The 17,570-nt window shown below is 47.1% G+C and overlaps 1 protein-coding gene across 7 annotated transcripts in view; it reads left to right on the forward strand.

Annotated features, from left to right (window-relative positions):
- Positions 1-16,337, forward strand: part of NHSL2 (NHS like 2) — a 79,222-nt gene extending 62,885 nt beyond the window's left edge. For 3 of the 7 annotated variants that reach the window (XM_017517833.2, XM_017517835.2, XM_017517836.2), the window contains exons 2-4: positions 6,653-8,971; positions 10,389-10,521; positions 11,409-16,337. In XM_017517833.2, the coding sequence (XP_017373322.1) occupies positions 6,653-8,971; positions 10,389-10,521; positions 11,409-11,730 (2,774 nt within the window). In that variant the 3' untranslated portion in view covers positions 11,731-16,337. Of the gene's footprint in view, positions 1-24; positions 181-2,316; positions 2,445-2,733; positions 2,930-5,307; positions 5,440-6,652; positions 8,972-10,388; positions 10,522-11,408 lie in introns of all 7 variants that reach the window. The other 4 variants (XM_017517830.2, XM_017517831.2, XM_037734643.1 and 1 more) reach the window with 4 other exon arrangements.
- The last annotated feature ends 1,233 nt before the right edge of the window (positions 16,338-17,570 follow it).

Below are 17,570 nucleotides of genomic sequence, written 5' to 3' on the forward strand. Positions count from 1 at the left end.
CTCACTGACTCTCTCCTTCCCTAGCTGCAGCTAACTCGGGTCGGGAAAATGCGACAGCGACTGCCCACTCGAGGTCGTCATGGCGACAGCCAGTGAACGTGTTCCTCTCCTCGGGCAGGCCTCCGAGTGTAGAGGAGCTGCTTCGAGAGGCGCAGCTCAATCTCCAGAGCCTGTTGCAAGGTACCGAGAGGGAGGGGGGCTGCGGCCGAGCCCAGAGGAAAGATACGCAGCGGCAGGAGGGAGGCAAAGAAGAAAGAGGACAGGGACCAGCAAGGGAAACAGAGAAAACAGTTTAAAACCAATCGACAAAGCAGTTTCCAGCTTTCACCTTTCAGCCTAATAATTCTGAAAGAGGCTATTTCCAGGGCTGTTTTCCCCCACCACCCCCTTTTTTCAGCTCAGTACTCCATGGGGAAACAAGGACAGAGACTGAGGCAGGGCCATAAGTCATGTCATTCACCGATAGCTGGGTGGGAGACCCCCACAATGTGGGCCCACATTCCCTCCAGCCCCCTCTCTTGCCACATCGCCTATACCTTTTGGATCCTGGCACCAGAAGACAAAGGGGCCATCTGCAGAATCTCCCACCCTAGGCCTCACTCACTCTGCTCTTGCAATAACTGCCCCCTGGGTAGCTATTACCTCACCAAAGTAAGCCCTATACACAGCACCCAGGAGTCACCAATTTTGTCCTCCTAACCAACCTGAGCTTCTCGATGTAAAGAATCACATTTTACCGCCGGGCACGGTGGCTCACGCCTGTAATCCCAGCATTTTGGGAAGCCAAGAAGAGCGGATCACTTGAGGTCAGGAGTTCAAAACCGGCCTGGCCAACATAGTTGAAACCCCATCTCTACTAAAAATACAAAAATTAGCCGGGCGTGGTGGTGGGCACCTGTAATCCCAGCTACTCAGGAGGCTGAGGCAAGAGAATCGCTTGATTCTCCAGGAGGCGGAGGCTGCAGTGAGCTGAGATCACACCACTGCACTCCAGTCTTGGCATCATAGGGAGACTCCGTCTCAAAAAAAAAAAAATCGTATCTTACTACCCTTAGGTTTGCAAAAGCACCTGGAACACAGCTGGATTCCCTCCTCATCCCCCAAGAGGTGCTCAGTGGATGTTAAGCATGAAAAGGGGTTTCGTCAGCAGTCCTTTATCTATATTAATGAAGGTTAACTCTAATGGCAACTAGAAAACTGCTGATGGGCCACCAATAGGATAACAGCAATAACCCCCACCCCCCACCAGGGCAGTGGTGACCTTGGAAAAGCAAGATGCCAAGGGTTTCCATGAGCCTTGTGTTCAGATAACAGAGGAGTTGCCACACAGCAAAAGAGTCTATGTGCTCTGTGTTGCTACTGTGGCAGAATTAGGACCAGTGGGTGGAAACCCAGAAGGAGGCACATTCCACCTCCAGATAAGGAAGAACTTTCTGACATGCCTGACAATCCCAACTGTCCGTGGAAGAAATGAGCTGCCTTGGGAGGGAGGGAGCTCCCATTACCTGCAGGTGTGTGCACTGAGGCTGAAGAAGCACCTAAAAGGGCTACTGAGGAGGGAGTCTGGACACAGAATGAGGTGTTGGATCAAAGAACCCTAAAAACAACCCCAAATCTATGATTCTAAGAGCTTTGTTCAGTGTACATTGAGCATGAATGTTCCTTCTCTACTCTCACTGTCTTCATGTATTCATCAAATTCATCACTTCAATCAACCCCATTCAAATCTTGTGCATCCTTATTCACTGATGATGCCACTGAACTTCTGCCTCTTTTATGCTGTTACCTCCTCCTTCCCTCTCCTTCACCTTAGCCCTCCTAGACCTGACACCATTCACAGCAGGACTAAGGTGCAGGGAACCTGACCCACAAAAGCTCAAGTAAGAGTTCTTGACATCCAAGAGAGAACTCCAGATTGGACTTCCCGGTGTAAATCTCTTCTTGCTTGACACAGGTCATTTCCTTGGTAGGGTCGCAGAAAACCTGAAGAGCTGCAGGGCTTCAAAGACAGGATCTTGCAGTCCAAAGTAGCAAAAGGTGTCTGCATCCTGAACCTCTTTTTGTAATTGAGCACTCAAGGCGGGGGTTGTTGAGATAAGGGCTTGGTCCCCAAACCACCACAGCATGAATGTACTGACTTTCTCTTCTCAACCCTGCACTTTTCCATTTCCAAATCTCAAACACCCAGAAATAGCCTAAAGAAACAATGAGAGTCAGGCCTCACAGCTAGGGCAGGAGCCCTGGCTGGTGACCCTTCCCCAACCCAGCGCTCGGCTGTGGCACCCTAGAGTGTGTCTCCACTGTGCTATTTTTCAGAAGAATATGAGGAACAGTACTCGGAGGCCAGACTTCTGGGGCAGACCTTTCGCTCTTCTGATGAGGCCCCTGAGCCCACCCCCAACCCAAGGCCCCAGTCTGCCAGGCGTCTGGAGTTTGTATTGATGGTGAGTTGCCTCATCCCCCACCTGGGAGAGCCAGCATGAACCCACTGACAGAGACCTCCAGCTGCTAACATTACCCACTGGAAGCTGCTCACCTGTGCTCACCAGGAGAGCTACCCTGAGGCCCCATCCAGATGGGCCCTGCACAGCAGGTGTCTGGCCTGGCGGCCTGTCCACGCTTTTCTGCCTCCCAGATGAAGCTTTCAACTACCCAGCCCAAACAGCCATCTAGTGGGCACTGGCTCATCGCCAGGCAGGAGTACACCCTTTCCATCACCTTCTCTCCCAACAGCCTACAAAACGGCAGCTGAGTGAGGATGAAACTACCACCCAGGGTGTGAGGGCCCCCGAGGCCTCCCTGAGCCTGTCTACCACAGCCGACAAGCAAACTGCCTGGAATAGCTTCTTCCCTCTGCCCATCCTAGAGGAGAAGCGGTGGCTTCAGCCTTGCTCCACACAGTCTGACATTGTGCCCATCAACATCTCTGGTAGAGTTGCTTAGCACCACCTCTGTCTGCTTCCCTTCCTCCCTCTACAGGCCATCCTCTTCAATGCACTGGGTGCTGGGGGAGGGAAGTGAGACTTTCTTTGCTGCCAGCTCACCTTGTGCTGTCACAGTCATGGCTCTCGCCAGGGAATTGAGGCATGCAGAAGAGGGGGCTCTGGCTGCTCTTTCTTCACCCCTTCCTGGCACTGCCTCCCTAATGAGACCAGTTGATAGCAAACCAAATTTTCTTAACAGAAAGCTCTAAAGGCTTATGAATTTGTGTGCTCATCAGCATATATGGAAACATAAAGTTTGTGAGTTCTGTTTGGGTCTGGGAAAGACAAGTTCTTGTGCCCAGAGCTGGGTCTGCAGAACACTGGCAGGAGTCGAAGCGGGAGAATGGGGTTTGGAGTGCTGGTGGTAACAAGGGACGATCACACCTGGGCACAGACCAAAGGTCTGGTGGCACTTTTGCTGGACACTAGTCTTCTAGCAAGGTGGGCCTCCTCAACTTGTTTGGCAAGTTTTCAAGAAAATAAGTGGTAGAAAGGTCCTAAGGCCAAAAAGACCAAAAGGGGACCCAGTACAACTTTGAGAGTGGGTAACATGATGTATTGTCGGTAGCCCAACTAGCTGTGGCTCTGGGGGCATATGGCACACTATACCATGCTCACTATTAATCCATGATCTACAGTCCATCAGCTATAAGGGGAATAGAAGGAGGGCCAGTCCTTTGAGGAGACAGGGCCAGTGACATGATGAAACTATGATCTCAGTAACCTAAAAGGATCAGAGGGGTCCTGTGAGCCAGCGCCAGCCTGTGCTCTGCTGGGAAATGTTGATGAAGATGAGGACAGCTCTGGCCACACATGGCAATGCTCCCTGGATATGGGGTCCTCCACTGTCACTGGCATCATTTCAGAAAATCAGAGGCAGGAAATAGAGCCCACAGCCTAGGGAAATATACCAAAAGGAGTGAGGGCTGATGAGGAAAGACTCCAGAAGTGATGTTGAACATTTCGTGTCTAAATGTCTATCTTGGCCAGGCACAGTGGCTCACACCTGTAATTCCGGCACTTTGGGAGGCTGGCGTGTGTGGATACTTTGAGCTCAGGAATTCAAGATCAGCCTGGACAGCATGGTGAAACCCCATCTCTACCAAAAATACAAAAAAATAGCCAGGTGTGGTGGTGCACACCTGTGGCCCCAGCTACTTGGGAGGCTAAGGTGGGAGGCTCAATTGACCCGAGGAGTCATAGGTTGCAGTGAGCTGAGATCGCACCACTGCACTCCAGCCTGGGTGATAGTGAGACTTTGTCTCTAAATAAATAAATAAATATCTGTCTTCCTCTCAGTGAGGCTGTCCCTGAGCTTTTCCCACAGAGCCACCTGCTGAGATGTCTGTGAATGTAAGCGGCTGTGTGGCTGGTGGGGGAGGGTCTGACTAGCCAGCTGCTGAATGAGAGAAAGGGAGGGGGAACCACAGACCTTGCCCCATCACCCTGCCATGCCCTGACTCTGACCCAGGCATTTTCCAGAACCCAAAGACTGACCTAGCACTTTAAGAGAAATAGAGCTCTAAAAAATTTTTTAATAATATTAAGTAAGGCATATTACTAAGTAAATCTTCCATTTTAATTTTATTAAATTTGAAAACATTATCAAGTCAGTAAACAAACTGAATTAACAAGTATTTTGAAAGTACCATGTAACTCAGAGGAAACGATAACTGTAATCTGTGTCAATAATTTTCCTGAATTGAAAAGTCAGTGCCAGAAAAAAAAAAGAGAGAGAGAGAAGGAAATAGAGCTCAATCACCATGCTGCGGGCCAGATTTGGTAAAATGTGATGAGGTGACTGTAGGACAGACTATCAGGCATCTTCCTGGATGGTGGAGGGCAGTAGGGCAGCCTCTTGGAGACACTGGCCTCGCCTGGCCCATATAAAGGCCCTCTCTGAGGAAAGATCACAGTCAAGCAGCATCCAGTTGCAGCCTACTGCTCTATACCAGTGGTTCTCACCCCTGGCTGTACCTCTGAATAATCACTTGAAGACTTCTAGAAAATGCTTCTATGTGAGCCCTACTCTCAGAGATTTCAGTGTTCTGGGGTGGGGGCCAGGTATTGCAGTTTGAACAGCTGCCCAGTTGATTTCAATATGTACCCCAGTGTTGAAAACCACTGCCACTTCCATGTTTGAGAAACCCAGCATGCATGCCCAGGGCCAAATTGGGAAGGATGGGGAAGAAGTGCCACCTGCCTTAGACGCTATTCATGCTCATCACGACTGCCATCATTCCTTCTCTCTACCTTGGGCCAGTTTCCACTATGTTTTAAACAGAAATCAGGATGCACCCAAGTGTCTTTATTTTGGCTACAGGGCAGCAGTTTGATAAACATGCAAGTTTGCGACACTCATTGTTTAACACAGAGACAGCCGTGAACCCCAAGTCCACCCTGAGGCGGAGGCGGACCATTATTGGATTCTCTAACTTTCCCCAGCGAGACCAAGGTGACCCCACCACAGCTGACTCCCCAGTCCATTTCCCTTACCCACTCCCACCAATCCTGCCACTCAGGTCATACTGTGGTGATGGGGAACAGGAATAATTGGGAGGGGAGCTTTCGGATGTCCTGAAAAAACCAGTATGGTAATTAAGAATAGCTAAGGGCCTCTCATCAAGGGTGGCAACTGAATACGGAGATAGGTCTCCCAGGCTAATGAATCCATTACATTGTTTCCCATTATAAATGTAATATAACCAGATATGCCAAATTTAGGCAAATAGATGAGGGGAGAGGGATCCTCACTATCATCTTAACAGAACCATTACCATTAAGTGAATGCTGGCCAAAGAGCACAGCCCAGGGAGATAGCAGAGGATAAGAGCCCTGGCCTCTCCGCTTACTAACCGGAAGACCTTGGCCAAGTTACATAACTTCTCTGAGCCTCAGCTTCTTCATCTATAAACTGGGGATAATAATACCAACCTAGTGGAATTAGCATGAAGATTAGTGTTATTGTATGTAACTTGCCTACCATGTGCGTGGTACATAGTCAGTGTCCAACAAATGGTGGCTGTTACTACAAATTCTCATAGCAGTACTAGTCATAATGCTACTACTAATAATAATAATGACATGACAGTATTAATTGTTTGTGTGTACGAGAAAACCTTTGGGGATTTGGAACATCCAAACGGTTTCCTCACATCTGCAGGTCATCCTCAGCCTTATGTTGCAAAGCCTAAAAGTGACAGGTGCAAACAATGCAACCAGACTCTAAGCTTTGCAGCTTGGTCGTACTCCAGAGTTACTGCTGGAGCCAAGAGTCACACCATGCTGTCCTTAGTTCGAAAGCCTCTACTCTCATCTCCGAATGGATGAACACTGAGGTCTGTGATAGTTTTATGAGCCTGGGGTGAAAGTATGGGAAAAATGCAAGGTAGTCCCACGTGACACTTCAGCTCTAAGGGGAATAATCAAAGCTGGAAAGTATTTGGCAGCCATCTGGACCATTCAAAGGCACCCTGTGATTCACTGTGGGGTGACGGGCAAGAACCCAACTTCCCCAGCATCCGCATCTATGGAAGAGAAGAACCAAGGAATTCTGACCAAACTGTTGGCAAAAATGCTTCTTGGCAAAAAGTTGGTGCTCCTGTCTCAAAACAGCTGGTAGGAGATCCCTTGCTGCAGTGCTCATGTTCTGTGTTTATTTCCTCCAGGTCACAGCCACAGCCCAGCAGGCAGTGCGGCCCACTCGACCACCTCCGACATCAGGCCCAGTCACTCAGTTCCGGAAGGGGTTCATGGAAGAGTTGCAGTTGGTCACTACGCTCGGTTCCCAAGTCTTACCTCGCCAGTACTGAGAACTCCTTCCAGTGAGCCAGACGAACCTCACCAGTCACAGAGTGGCCCAAACCCTCCTGGCATGGAGAGCATGGGAATGGTATACAGTGTCCCCACTTCTTGCAATGGACCTACAGAATCAACCTTCTCCACTTCCTGGAAGGGAGATGCTTTTACCTACATGACTCCAAGTGCCACCAGCAAGAGCAATCAAGTCAATGAAAGTAGGAAAAATCCTTCCTGTGGGAATTCTTGGGTCTCTGTGAACACAGTCCCACCTCTGGTTCCTAAGGAGGCTGCTACTCTCCTTGTTGCTCATGATAACCCAGCAGGATGCAGTGGGTCAGCTGGCTACCCTGAGCGCCTTATTCAGCGAAGGCACATGCCAGAAAGACCCTCCAAGATTGGCCTTCTGACCAGTGGGACCTCGAGGCTGGAGACAGGCCCCGGTGGAGCCAGCAGATTCCGGGAGCGGTCATTGTCTGTGCCCACAGACTCAGGCACCACAGATGTTGACTATGATGAGGAGCAGAAGGCCAGTGAGGCCTGTGCCTTGCCTTTTGCCAGTACGAGCTCTGAGGGCAGTAACAGTGCTGACAACATCATCTCCCTTAGTGCCCAACAAGAGGCCCAGCACAGAAGGCAGAGGTCCAAGAGTATCTCACTCAGGAAGGCCAAAAAGAAGCCTTGCCCACCCACACGCAGTGTCTCACTAGTCAAAGATGAGCCAGGCCTCTTGCCTGAAGCACTATCCAAGGACCAGAGGCCCAAGAGTCTTTGCCTCTCCTTGGAACACCAAGGACATCACTCGTCCCACCCAGATGCTCAGGATCACCCAGCTGTGCCAAACCTCAAAGATCCAGAAGGTACACAATTCTCCCACCACTGGTATCTTACTGACTGGAAGTCTGGTGACACCTACCAATCCCTGTCCAGCTCCAGCACTGCCACCGGTACCACAGTCATTGAGTGCACCCAAGTTCAGGGCAGCTCAGAGTCTCTTGCCTCGCCTTCCACCTCCAGAGCCACTACACCTTCCCAACTCTCCATCGAAGTGGAAGCTAGGGAGATATCCTCCCCAGGAAGGCCCCCGGGACTGATGTCACCCTCCAGTGGCTACTCCAGCCAGTCAGAGACACCAACTCCCACTGTTTCCATGTCCTTGACCATGGGCCACTTACCCCATCCAAGCAGCAGTGTCCGAGTACGTCCAGTGGTACCTGAGAGGAAATCATCACTACCCCCAACGTCACCAATGGAGAGATTTTCCAAGTCACGGCTATCATTTGACCTACCACTGACCTCTTCACCCAACCTGGATCTGTCTGGGGTGAGTATCTCCATCCGAAGCAAAACCAAGGTGAGTCGGCATCACTCAGAGACAAATTTTGGTGCCAAGCTGGCCCAGAAAACTAGTCCCAACCAGCCAGTCATGCCTATGGTTACTCAGTCCGACCTACGTTCTGTTCGCCTGAGGTCGGTCAGCAAGTCTGAGCCGGAAGATGACATTGAGAGCCCTGACTGTGCCGAGGAAACCAGAGCAGAAGTCTTCACCTTGCCAGAGAGAAAGATGAAACCTCCTGTAGCTGAGAAGCCTCCAGTGGCCCGAAGGCCTCCAAGCTTGGTCCACAAGCCACCATCTGTCCCCGAGGAGTACCCACTAACTTCACCAACCTTGGCTATGCTCCCCAGGAGCTCAATTCAACATGCGAGACAACTCCCTCAAGACAGCTACACGGTGGCGCGGAAACCAAAGTCCTCCAGCTTCCCAGATGGCAGAAGCCCAGGGGAGTCAACAGCACCCTCATCTCTTGTTTTCACACCTTTTGCCAGTTCCTCTGGTGCTTTCTTCTCAGGAACACAGCAGCCTCCCCAGGGAAGTGTGGAGGACGAGGGCCCCAAGGTGAGGGCCTTGCCTGAAAGAATTAGCCTCCAGAGCCAGGAAGAAGCTGAGAAAAAGAAAGGCAAGATTCCACCTCCCGTACCAAAAAAACCCAGCGTGCTGTACCTGCCTCTCACCTCTCCCACAGCTCAAATGGAGGCCTGTGTGTCAGAACCAAGGCTCTCTCTCAGCCCCATCATCACACTGGAGGAAGACGCCAAGTGTCCCCCAGCTGGTGATGACCTGCAATCACCTGGTCAAAGGGTGACTTCAACTCCGCAGGCTGACAGTGAAAGGGAGGCAAGCCTTCTGGGTTAGTATACTGTCTGCTAGCTTTTTCCTTCAATCACAGGAGAGATGAGGGTGAGAGTGGGGTGCCAGAGATGGAAGCAGATGCCCCAGAATAATTATCCTGATCCCAAGTCAGTAGTGGGCACCTCTTGAGGGTTTGGGTTACTCTAAATAGGAACCATGTGCCAGCCTTACTGCCCTTGAGATCAAGACTGGCCCGAGGCAGATCTCCAAGGCCCAGTTTAGGCCACTCTCCCCTCTAAACCCTACTGCTGAGATAATGAAATCAAGCTAGGTTCTAGTACCCTAGGACTTCAGCATCCCACCTCCCTAGTCAAGCATGCATCCTGTCATGGGAACTACTTCTCCACCTCACTGTACAGTACTTTTCATTGGCTGCACTGAACTTAGTTCCCTACATGGGACTCAATAGCCCCCCCAGACTGAGTTCAAGTGCTCTGGCAGGCTTGGAGGCATCTGAAACAATGAAATATGTTGCCACCAGCAGCCTCTGTTTGTGCCTTCCAGAGGAAAGGGAGCTCACTTTCTTGGGTGGTTTGAGTTCTTTGGGTCTTCCTGGAACCATGAAACATAATGCGTAACATTTCTCATCCTTTCTTTTTCTGTCTCTTTTTGTTTTCATTGCAGTAAAGTACCCATAACATTGCATCTTGACCATTTGTAAGCATGCAGTTCATTCCTGTTAAACACATTCACATTGTTGAGCAAGCAATCTCCGGAACTCCTTTCATCTTGCAAAACTGAAACTCTGTACCCAGTAAACAACAACTCCTCTTTCCCTCTCCCGGAAGATTCCTCCCTTGCAACCACCATTCTACTTTCTGGCTCTATGAATTTGACTCTAGACACCTCACATAAGTGGAATCATACAGTATTTGTCTTTTTGTGACTGGCTTATTCCACTTAGCTTAATGTTGTCAGGGTTCATCCATGTTTCTCATCCTTTTCTGAGCCCTTAACACCAAAAGTCAAAATCTCATGGCCTTCTGTATGCAGGTTTGGACTTTCAATATGAATCAATCATGACTAAGCCAAGCAAATAAATCAAAGCCATAGGTAGTTGTAGAAAACGCTTCCTCAGACTCCACAGGCTCCCCTCTGAGATTCAGATAGGTCCCACTCTGACCCACCAGGTGAGAGTCACTACTTTAGATCACTCCCAGCTCTTTCATTTAGAGAAATGATATACAGTTTTAAAACAAGAGAATGCTCAGGCCACCTGTTGTAATGACAAAGGCATGAGAGAACAGGGATCCATGCTGAACTTCACTACTCGCTCCACCTGGAGATATTAAAAATCTCTCTCCACCCTGCTGCTCTCACAGAGTTGCTTTGAACATCAAATGAAATAACATATGAGAATGCGCTTTGTCCTATCTATTGTGGTCAAAGTCATTCCTTTTGGTGTTTATATCTAGGGAGCTCTGTGGAACAAGGCACCGAAGAAAAAAGTTTAATCAGTGATAAAACAGCCGAATGGATTGCGGAGGATGATGATGACGTGTTTGTGGCTTCACGCACAACTGAAGATTTGTTTACCGTGATACACAGGTCTGCACCAATTTCCTTAATTATAATTGCAATTGCCTTCCCTTTTTGTACTTAAAGAAAAACTGCTATTCCATTTTGAAATCCTAACTGTAAAAGAAAAAGAAAAAAATTAAAAATGAGAAAAACTGCTACCTCTAAGCAGCCATTAGAATTGCATCTGGAGGCTAAGTTCAGATACCCATATATGTGAGCACAGTCCAGGGCCTCACAGCTTAAATTCACTGACATCACTGGGTAAAGTGGAGGAAGGGAGAGGAGAGGAGGACCAGGTGCAGAGTGAGAGGCCCCTCGTCTCCTAGCAACCACTTGGCCTATTGTTGCTCCATCTGTTCTCTCTTAGCTCTGTCTATAGTCAGAGACATTTAACCCTTAACAGAATTCCTTGGACCAAAAACTCCCATCAAGAGGTGAAGTGGGGCACTAGGCAGCATATCAAAACAGGAACTTAGGCAAGGAGGAACTAGATGGGGACCAGTTATTCGACAGGGTTACAAGGTAGGGGCTCAGTGACAAGAAAACTGGCAGAAGTTTATTATTGGAGCTACAGCACCAGTTCAGAACAGGATCAGTCCCCAGGCTGTCCTGATTCAGAGTCGCTGAGCTACTAGCCTTGACTCCTGAAATTCGTCCTTGGTCCCAGAACCTGGGCAGAACTGAGCCTACAGGCACAGGACAAGTGACTCCAGCTGGGAGTATTGAAAGGAATGTGGGGACAGAAGAGTCCAACAAGGGGCTCTGAGGATTTAGAGGTGAGAGAGAGAAAAAGCAAGTCAATATGACTGCTTGCAGGGCTGCCGCCTGGATTGTGTCACAGACATGGGGGTCTGTGAAGCATTGGTAAATGTCTGCTGCGTGAACTCACTCAAACCAGACTTCCTCTTATCTAGGTCCAAAAGGAAGCTGCTCGGCTGGAAGGAACCTGGTGAGGCCTCTGTGGGCGGCAGACCGAGCTCCCACTCACCAATAAAGAACACAGCTGAGTTTCCAATCAGTGAGTCTACCACCACCACAGGGTCAGGCAGCGGTGCCAACCTAGATGCTGGCAGAAACGACGATTTCAAGGCCTTGCTACAGAAGAAGGGAAGTAAGGCAACTCCAAGGTCTCGTCCCTCAGCAGCTGAACTGCTGAAGACCACTAACCCACTGGCTCGGAGAATTATTGCACAATTTTCAAAAGACTATGAAACCACTGATAACCCCAGTATCTAAGCCCTGGGCTCAACAAGCAGGGTTTACTTACTAAATTTGAGTAGAGAAGGGGGAAGAGAAAGGGTCTTTAAACAGAACCAAGGGAATAACAACAGAGTCTACATTTCTTTCACATTAACTCATACTCTGGACAGCAGGAGAGAGGCTATTTTATCTAGAGCTAAAATCATCTGGCACTTAATCATCCTCAGACATTTTTATGTTTTCATACTTATAAGCTCATCATGACTGACTCCCGAGTTTCTTCTTACTTTCCCCCAGTGGTGTGCACTAACTAAGAAGAAATTTTCAGATGCCAGGGCACATGTGCCAGTTTTTCAATTCAATGACCCGGCTGCTCCATCCCTGGCTTCTGTCACTGAGGAGTGCAGTGTGAGAGCAGATTGGAGGCTGCCAAACCTGGGGGGCGTAGGGTGCCATTGCTCATTATTCACTTTCCTGGGGAGGCTCTGATGGCTCTGTGTACAAATACAGAAAGACTCTGATGCCTCCTCAACCACAGTTTAGCTTTCCCCTGCACTTGTGAGAGGTTTGCAGGGTATAGTTATTTCCGCATGGGGTTGATTGGATGGCTTCTGTGGTGCAAAATATGACTGTGACTCCGTCCAGAAACTTAATGCCTTTTTCAGTTTGATTGTCTACATGGAGATCAGGGTGATGAGTTTCAACAAACATATAGACCCCCCCGCATTAGCTAGAAAAGACCAGGACTGGGTTGCTTTGAATGAACCAAGCTTGACCGACAAACAAGACAGCCATTTGTTCACTCAGATCTAGCCGAGGTAACTCACAAGTGCACCTTGATATCCTCCATGTGTCTGTCAACAGTGATAGACAAGATCTGTGCCCAGCTCATGCTGCATTCTAAGAACTCTCATTTCATTTGCATATAACATTCATTACAGGGAGTGACTAATTGAAAGAACAGCATCAGCAAAGGCTCAAGGAGAATGGAAAGTAAGTGCATCTTGCCCTTCACCAGTCAATTCAGATCATGGTTTGTGGTTGGTTTGGTTTTGTTTAAAGGAAGTCTGACTCTGTTCCAAAAACCGAGAACATATAAACTGAAAGGATCTATCCAAACCCTAAAATGCAGTCTTGCCAGTTGCTATGGCCCACAATGCACACACACACACACACAAAGGGCTACTTTTTGCCATTTGGGTTCTGCTGTTTGACCAGCTTTCAACTAACCTTGCAGGGGGAGAGCATAAGAACCTGGGTAAATGGCATACTGAAAGAGCTTCAGAATAAATCATTGTGACCTCACACCACCCCCACCCCCATGAAGCTCACAGGCACTAACTATTCTTGTCAGCTCAATTTTCTAAGCAGAGCAAGAGCAGTGATTCATTTGATTTTTGTATGCCTGATTTCTGGGAGGTTGCGGAGGGGGGAGACAAAGCATTGAGCAAAGAAAATCTGCTGATCAGTGATGGAAGGTTAATTGTCTACCGTCTTCAAGAGGCAAAAAGAACAGTCGAATGAAATCGTAGCGTGCTTCACAAAGAGGGTTCCCTGGCCCCTTCCTACTTCACCCCCCACCCAACAGATTCAATGGTCAACCTCTTGGAGGATGCAGTAAGAGTTCCAGAGATAAGCAGATCTCAACTTTGATAGGTCGTATTGCCCAATGAGAATCTATGTCATAGCTCAACTGCCCACACTCCAGCTGGACCGAGCAGCTGAAAAACCACACTAAGTACTGAGAAAACTTCTCTCACAAGAGAAGCCCTAGGCCTAGACCCTTTCTTGTTAGAGTTCTGAATCTAAGATTTATGGAAGCAGGCCAGGTCCCCCGAACTCCCTTGCAATCAGTACTTCTTTCTGATTTAGAAAGAAGACACTTAAAATAGCTAGGCCCAGTTGCTTTTGAAGGTATTGGAACTACTTGGTGTGAAGGTCTTAACCAAATTCCAAATTTTAGGGATTTTGCCTGAAATAAAATCAATTCATCCTTGGCCTCAGTTTATATATGAATGCCACATTTGTCTGCTCCAGACTCAGAATTCCAAAAAACAAACATTTTCCTCTGTAGAAAATGAAGGGGTGTTTGTGCTTTTGCATAGCAAAAGTGAAAGAACACCAGGGTCTGCTCCTTAGGAACCATTATGAGTAGTTAAACTTTAAAGCTGAGTATGGGACTCACATAATATAGGCCTTGCTACTTTCTGCTGACTTTTCTGGAAGTTTCTTGTTTACTACTTCTAGTGGGTTTTGCCTTTCCCCTCACCTTGCTACCTCTGGAGGTTTTCCCAAAAGATTCTAAAACTGAATGCTCAGACATCTTTTTGTTTGTCATTACCTTTAGTCTTGCCTTCCTCTACAATACCCTATATGCCTGGAATTTTTAGAGTGTCTTCTACATCATCACTGTGCCCCACCCAGTGGTATTCCCATTAGCACAAGAGGATTCAGGGCAGAAATCATATGGTTAGAGAGAATGTTTAAGACTGAAAGTATTCATTTAAATTTTAAACTAATTTTTTGTAAAGATGGGGTCTTTCTATGTTGCCCATGCTGGTCTTGGACCCCTGGGCTCAAGCAATCCTCTTGCCTTGGCCTCCCAAAGTGCTGGGATTAAAGGGGTAAGCCATTGTGCCTGGACTCATTTAATATTTTGCAACAGGTAGACATAGTCCCAAATAAAAGATCAAACTGTAAAACATCTACTAATCATTGACTAACAGAACACCAAGAATCTTCCCCACTCCTAACACTCAACCTCTCTCCTGCCTCTGATTATCATAACACCACTGTGTCTCCCACCCAGGCGCTTACCACAATGTTTGCTGCCTTCTGCACCTACTCTGCCACGACTGGAGAAGAGAGGCTGAAAGCCCCTCAGGAAGGCTTACAGAGAACCCACCACTACTACAATTACTAGTACAAATGATAATGATAATAATTTTTGAATGTATAATAGAGAAGAGATTTGAGTGAAATGAAGTTGGCTCTAGAAGGTCAGCTTCCATTTCAAGTCATCCGTACCCCCTTTTCTCCTCCCCATTCCAACCAGTAGCAACAGATGGCTCTGCTAGCCTGACTTTGATCTAGTCACTATCCCTGGAGAGAAGGTTAATTGGTAACCAAGGATGCTTTGCATTTGGTGGATAGTCAGTACATGTTTGTGAGGGTAGTTATTCTTAGTACAATAGCAAGCTTTGCTGGTGTCTCCTCTCCTTTGCCTGCACAGCTTGGCCTGCCTTAGCTCCTGACTGGGCCTCCCCACCACCCCAGCCCCAGCTTCTCTCTCAGCCCCAAATCCCATGAATTGCATCCCTAGACAACAACTCACCCATAAAGGAAGTGAGACAACAGGAAGCAAAATAATTAGTGTTAGCATAATAACCACAAACTGACCAGTTGATCTGGATAAATTACCTTGAACGTACAAAGACAGAGGAGATCCTACCAGGCTCTCCTAACAAGCATTGCACCTGACATCCAGTGTAACTATCTAGACAACACAGACCCTATTGCAGTTTTCTCCATTCCTGTCAGTCTGAGCAGGTCCAGGCACCTGCCCTCTTCCTCATCAATGAACAATTCGGGAAAAAGACGAGTTGATGCTCAGTATTCTGTTCCTCACTCATTCAGCCTTCCATTATCGTCAAGTCTGTGACACAATGGTGAGCTTTCGCTTTAATATGATTTGCTCGGGCCAGGACTAGGGTGAGGTGAGCGAGGCGCCTAGGGCACAAAATTCAAAGAGGTGCCCACTCTCAGGGCCATGCAAGTGCCTTACCCTCGTCCCAGCCCTGTGATTTGCACTCTTTAAAGTAATATCAGTTTATCTTCTTCCTATGAACAAGTATAGTCCTGATTTGGGATGGGAGGTAACTCCCTATCTCTTGTTGCACCAAATATTTTATTGCTATCTATTTTTCCATTGCCATAAGTCTTTGTATGCCTATACATTAAAGAATCTTTAGTAGTGTTAATATCGGAAAACATAGTTGATTTCTAAGTAATCTGCTCCAGGTGGCAAGTTAACACTCATTTCAGTAGGGATGCTCCCAGGGCCAGCCCTTCAACAAAAGAGTGACTGAGTTGAGGTCTGTCACCAGGATCCTCCCTCTCCTCTTTCTGCTCCATTCTCCCCAAACTTCGCTTCCCAGCACCAACTCTCCTCAGTGCCTCCTACTTCGTTCTCCGCCTCTCTAAGAAAAACACGCTCTCAGGAAAGGGATAAATTCATTTACTTTGAGATTATAAGGCTTAATGCTACCTCTTTTGAGGGTCACTTGCATTTTAACAGGGGAAAAGCCTTAAGCCAAAGGAATGAGGTTCTACTTGCAGGATGTTAGGCATCAACTAGTTGTAGAAATGTATTTTTCACCATGGAAAGGCCAAATTCCCTGACGCCTAACTCCAGAATATAGAAAATATCTTAATCACCTGGAATCATTTGAGTTAATAGCTGATGGTCAATTAAATTGTCCTGATACCCAATGCTATTCAATATGGTTACTACCAAGGGACTCTCAGAAATGGCTACTAAAGCCACTGAGAATGCCTAGATCATTCATACTGTACATTGACATTTTTACATAAATGGAAGTAATACTACTTACCATTTGAGTAAAAGAATACAAGGATTTAAAGAGTCTGTGAAAATGTGTCCTGTTTGTGAAAGGTGAAACTGTCCAATCCATGTCCAATGTCAGTCGTCCAGTACTGGTGGTGATTATTAAACTTATTGGAGGTACAACTTTACTGAACACAAGCTTCTGCTTTCCCCACTTCATCTCTGTTATGGACTATCAGTTCAGCTTTGTGTAAGAATGAGACTATATCTATACCAGAGCCCCCAGTCCTTTCAAAGCCTTTGATGTATTTCAGCAACAAGTGACAAGGATATCCGGGATTTAAAAGGGCAAGAGAGTGGGAAAGAGGTATAAGGAAGTGCCTTTGTCAAGAGGCAGCAAAAAGTATAATGATATAAACATAATATGAAATAAGCAAAGTTTTAGAATACTTTGAACAGATTTATAGAGGAATACATAGTAAATGGTTATAGACACACATCTGGGGCATTTTTAATAAGGTTGGCAAGAAGAAATTCGCATGAATAATGAGCAATGTGAAATGGGCATTATACTTTTGCTCATTAAAGCCCAAAATCTAGGCCAATGGTTCTCAAAGTGCAGTTCCAGAAGCAGCAACAGCAGCATCCCTGGAGTGACTCTGTGTGTGTGTGTGTGTGTGTGTGTGTGTGCACGCGTGTGTGTGTGTGTGCTATGTGTGTGCATTCCAATGATGTTACTCCTTCAAGCCCCTGAATCACTATAGCCATCACTCTCCAACTGATTCCAACCTTTCCCATTATTTTGGCTCTCATTATAATCACCAGTCTCTGGCCAAGACGTGTATGTTGTCATCTTGGTCAGGCATATGTTTGTTTGGTTTTAAGAAATTGTTAGAATAAGGACTGTCATGTTTTATGGGACTCTGGTGCATATGCTCAAAAAAATAAATAAAAAACAACTTATCATATTGGATCAACTAATGGCTCAATGTGCAAAATCTTTGATTTGACTTAGCCAGCACATCTGGCCTGCTTTGGGTTAAAAACAAATTTTTTTTTAACTCACAAATGGAAAAAAGAGAAAGGTGTTAGGTTTGTTTGGCATTGCCAGCTCTTAAATACCTGTCTTCACCATGGTGGCTGTTCTCCAGTAAGGCTCTGGCAGAAGTATATTTGATTTTAAGACTTTTGCCTAAATAGTGGAATCTGATAGCAACGAACTCAAAAACAAAATCTGAACTGGAACAACTAGTTAACCCCTCTCAGCCTCTTTGTAATGCCAAGCTTTATAGACATTTATTCCTTATGT

The sequence above is a fragment of the Cebus imitator genome, unplaced genomic scaffold (assembly GCF_001604975.1).
Source record: "Cebus imitator isolate Cc_AM_T3 unplaced genomic scaffold, Cebus_imitator-1.0 Scaffold648, whole genome shotgun sequence".
Taxonomy (NCBI): Eukaryota; Metazoa; Chordata; class Mammalia; order Primates; family Cebidae; genus Cebus; species Cebus imitator.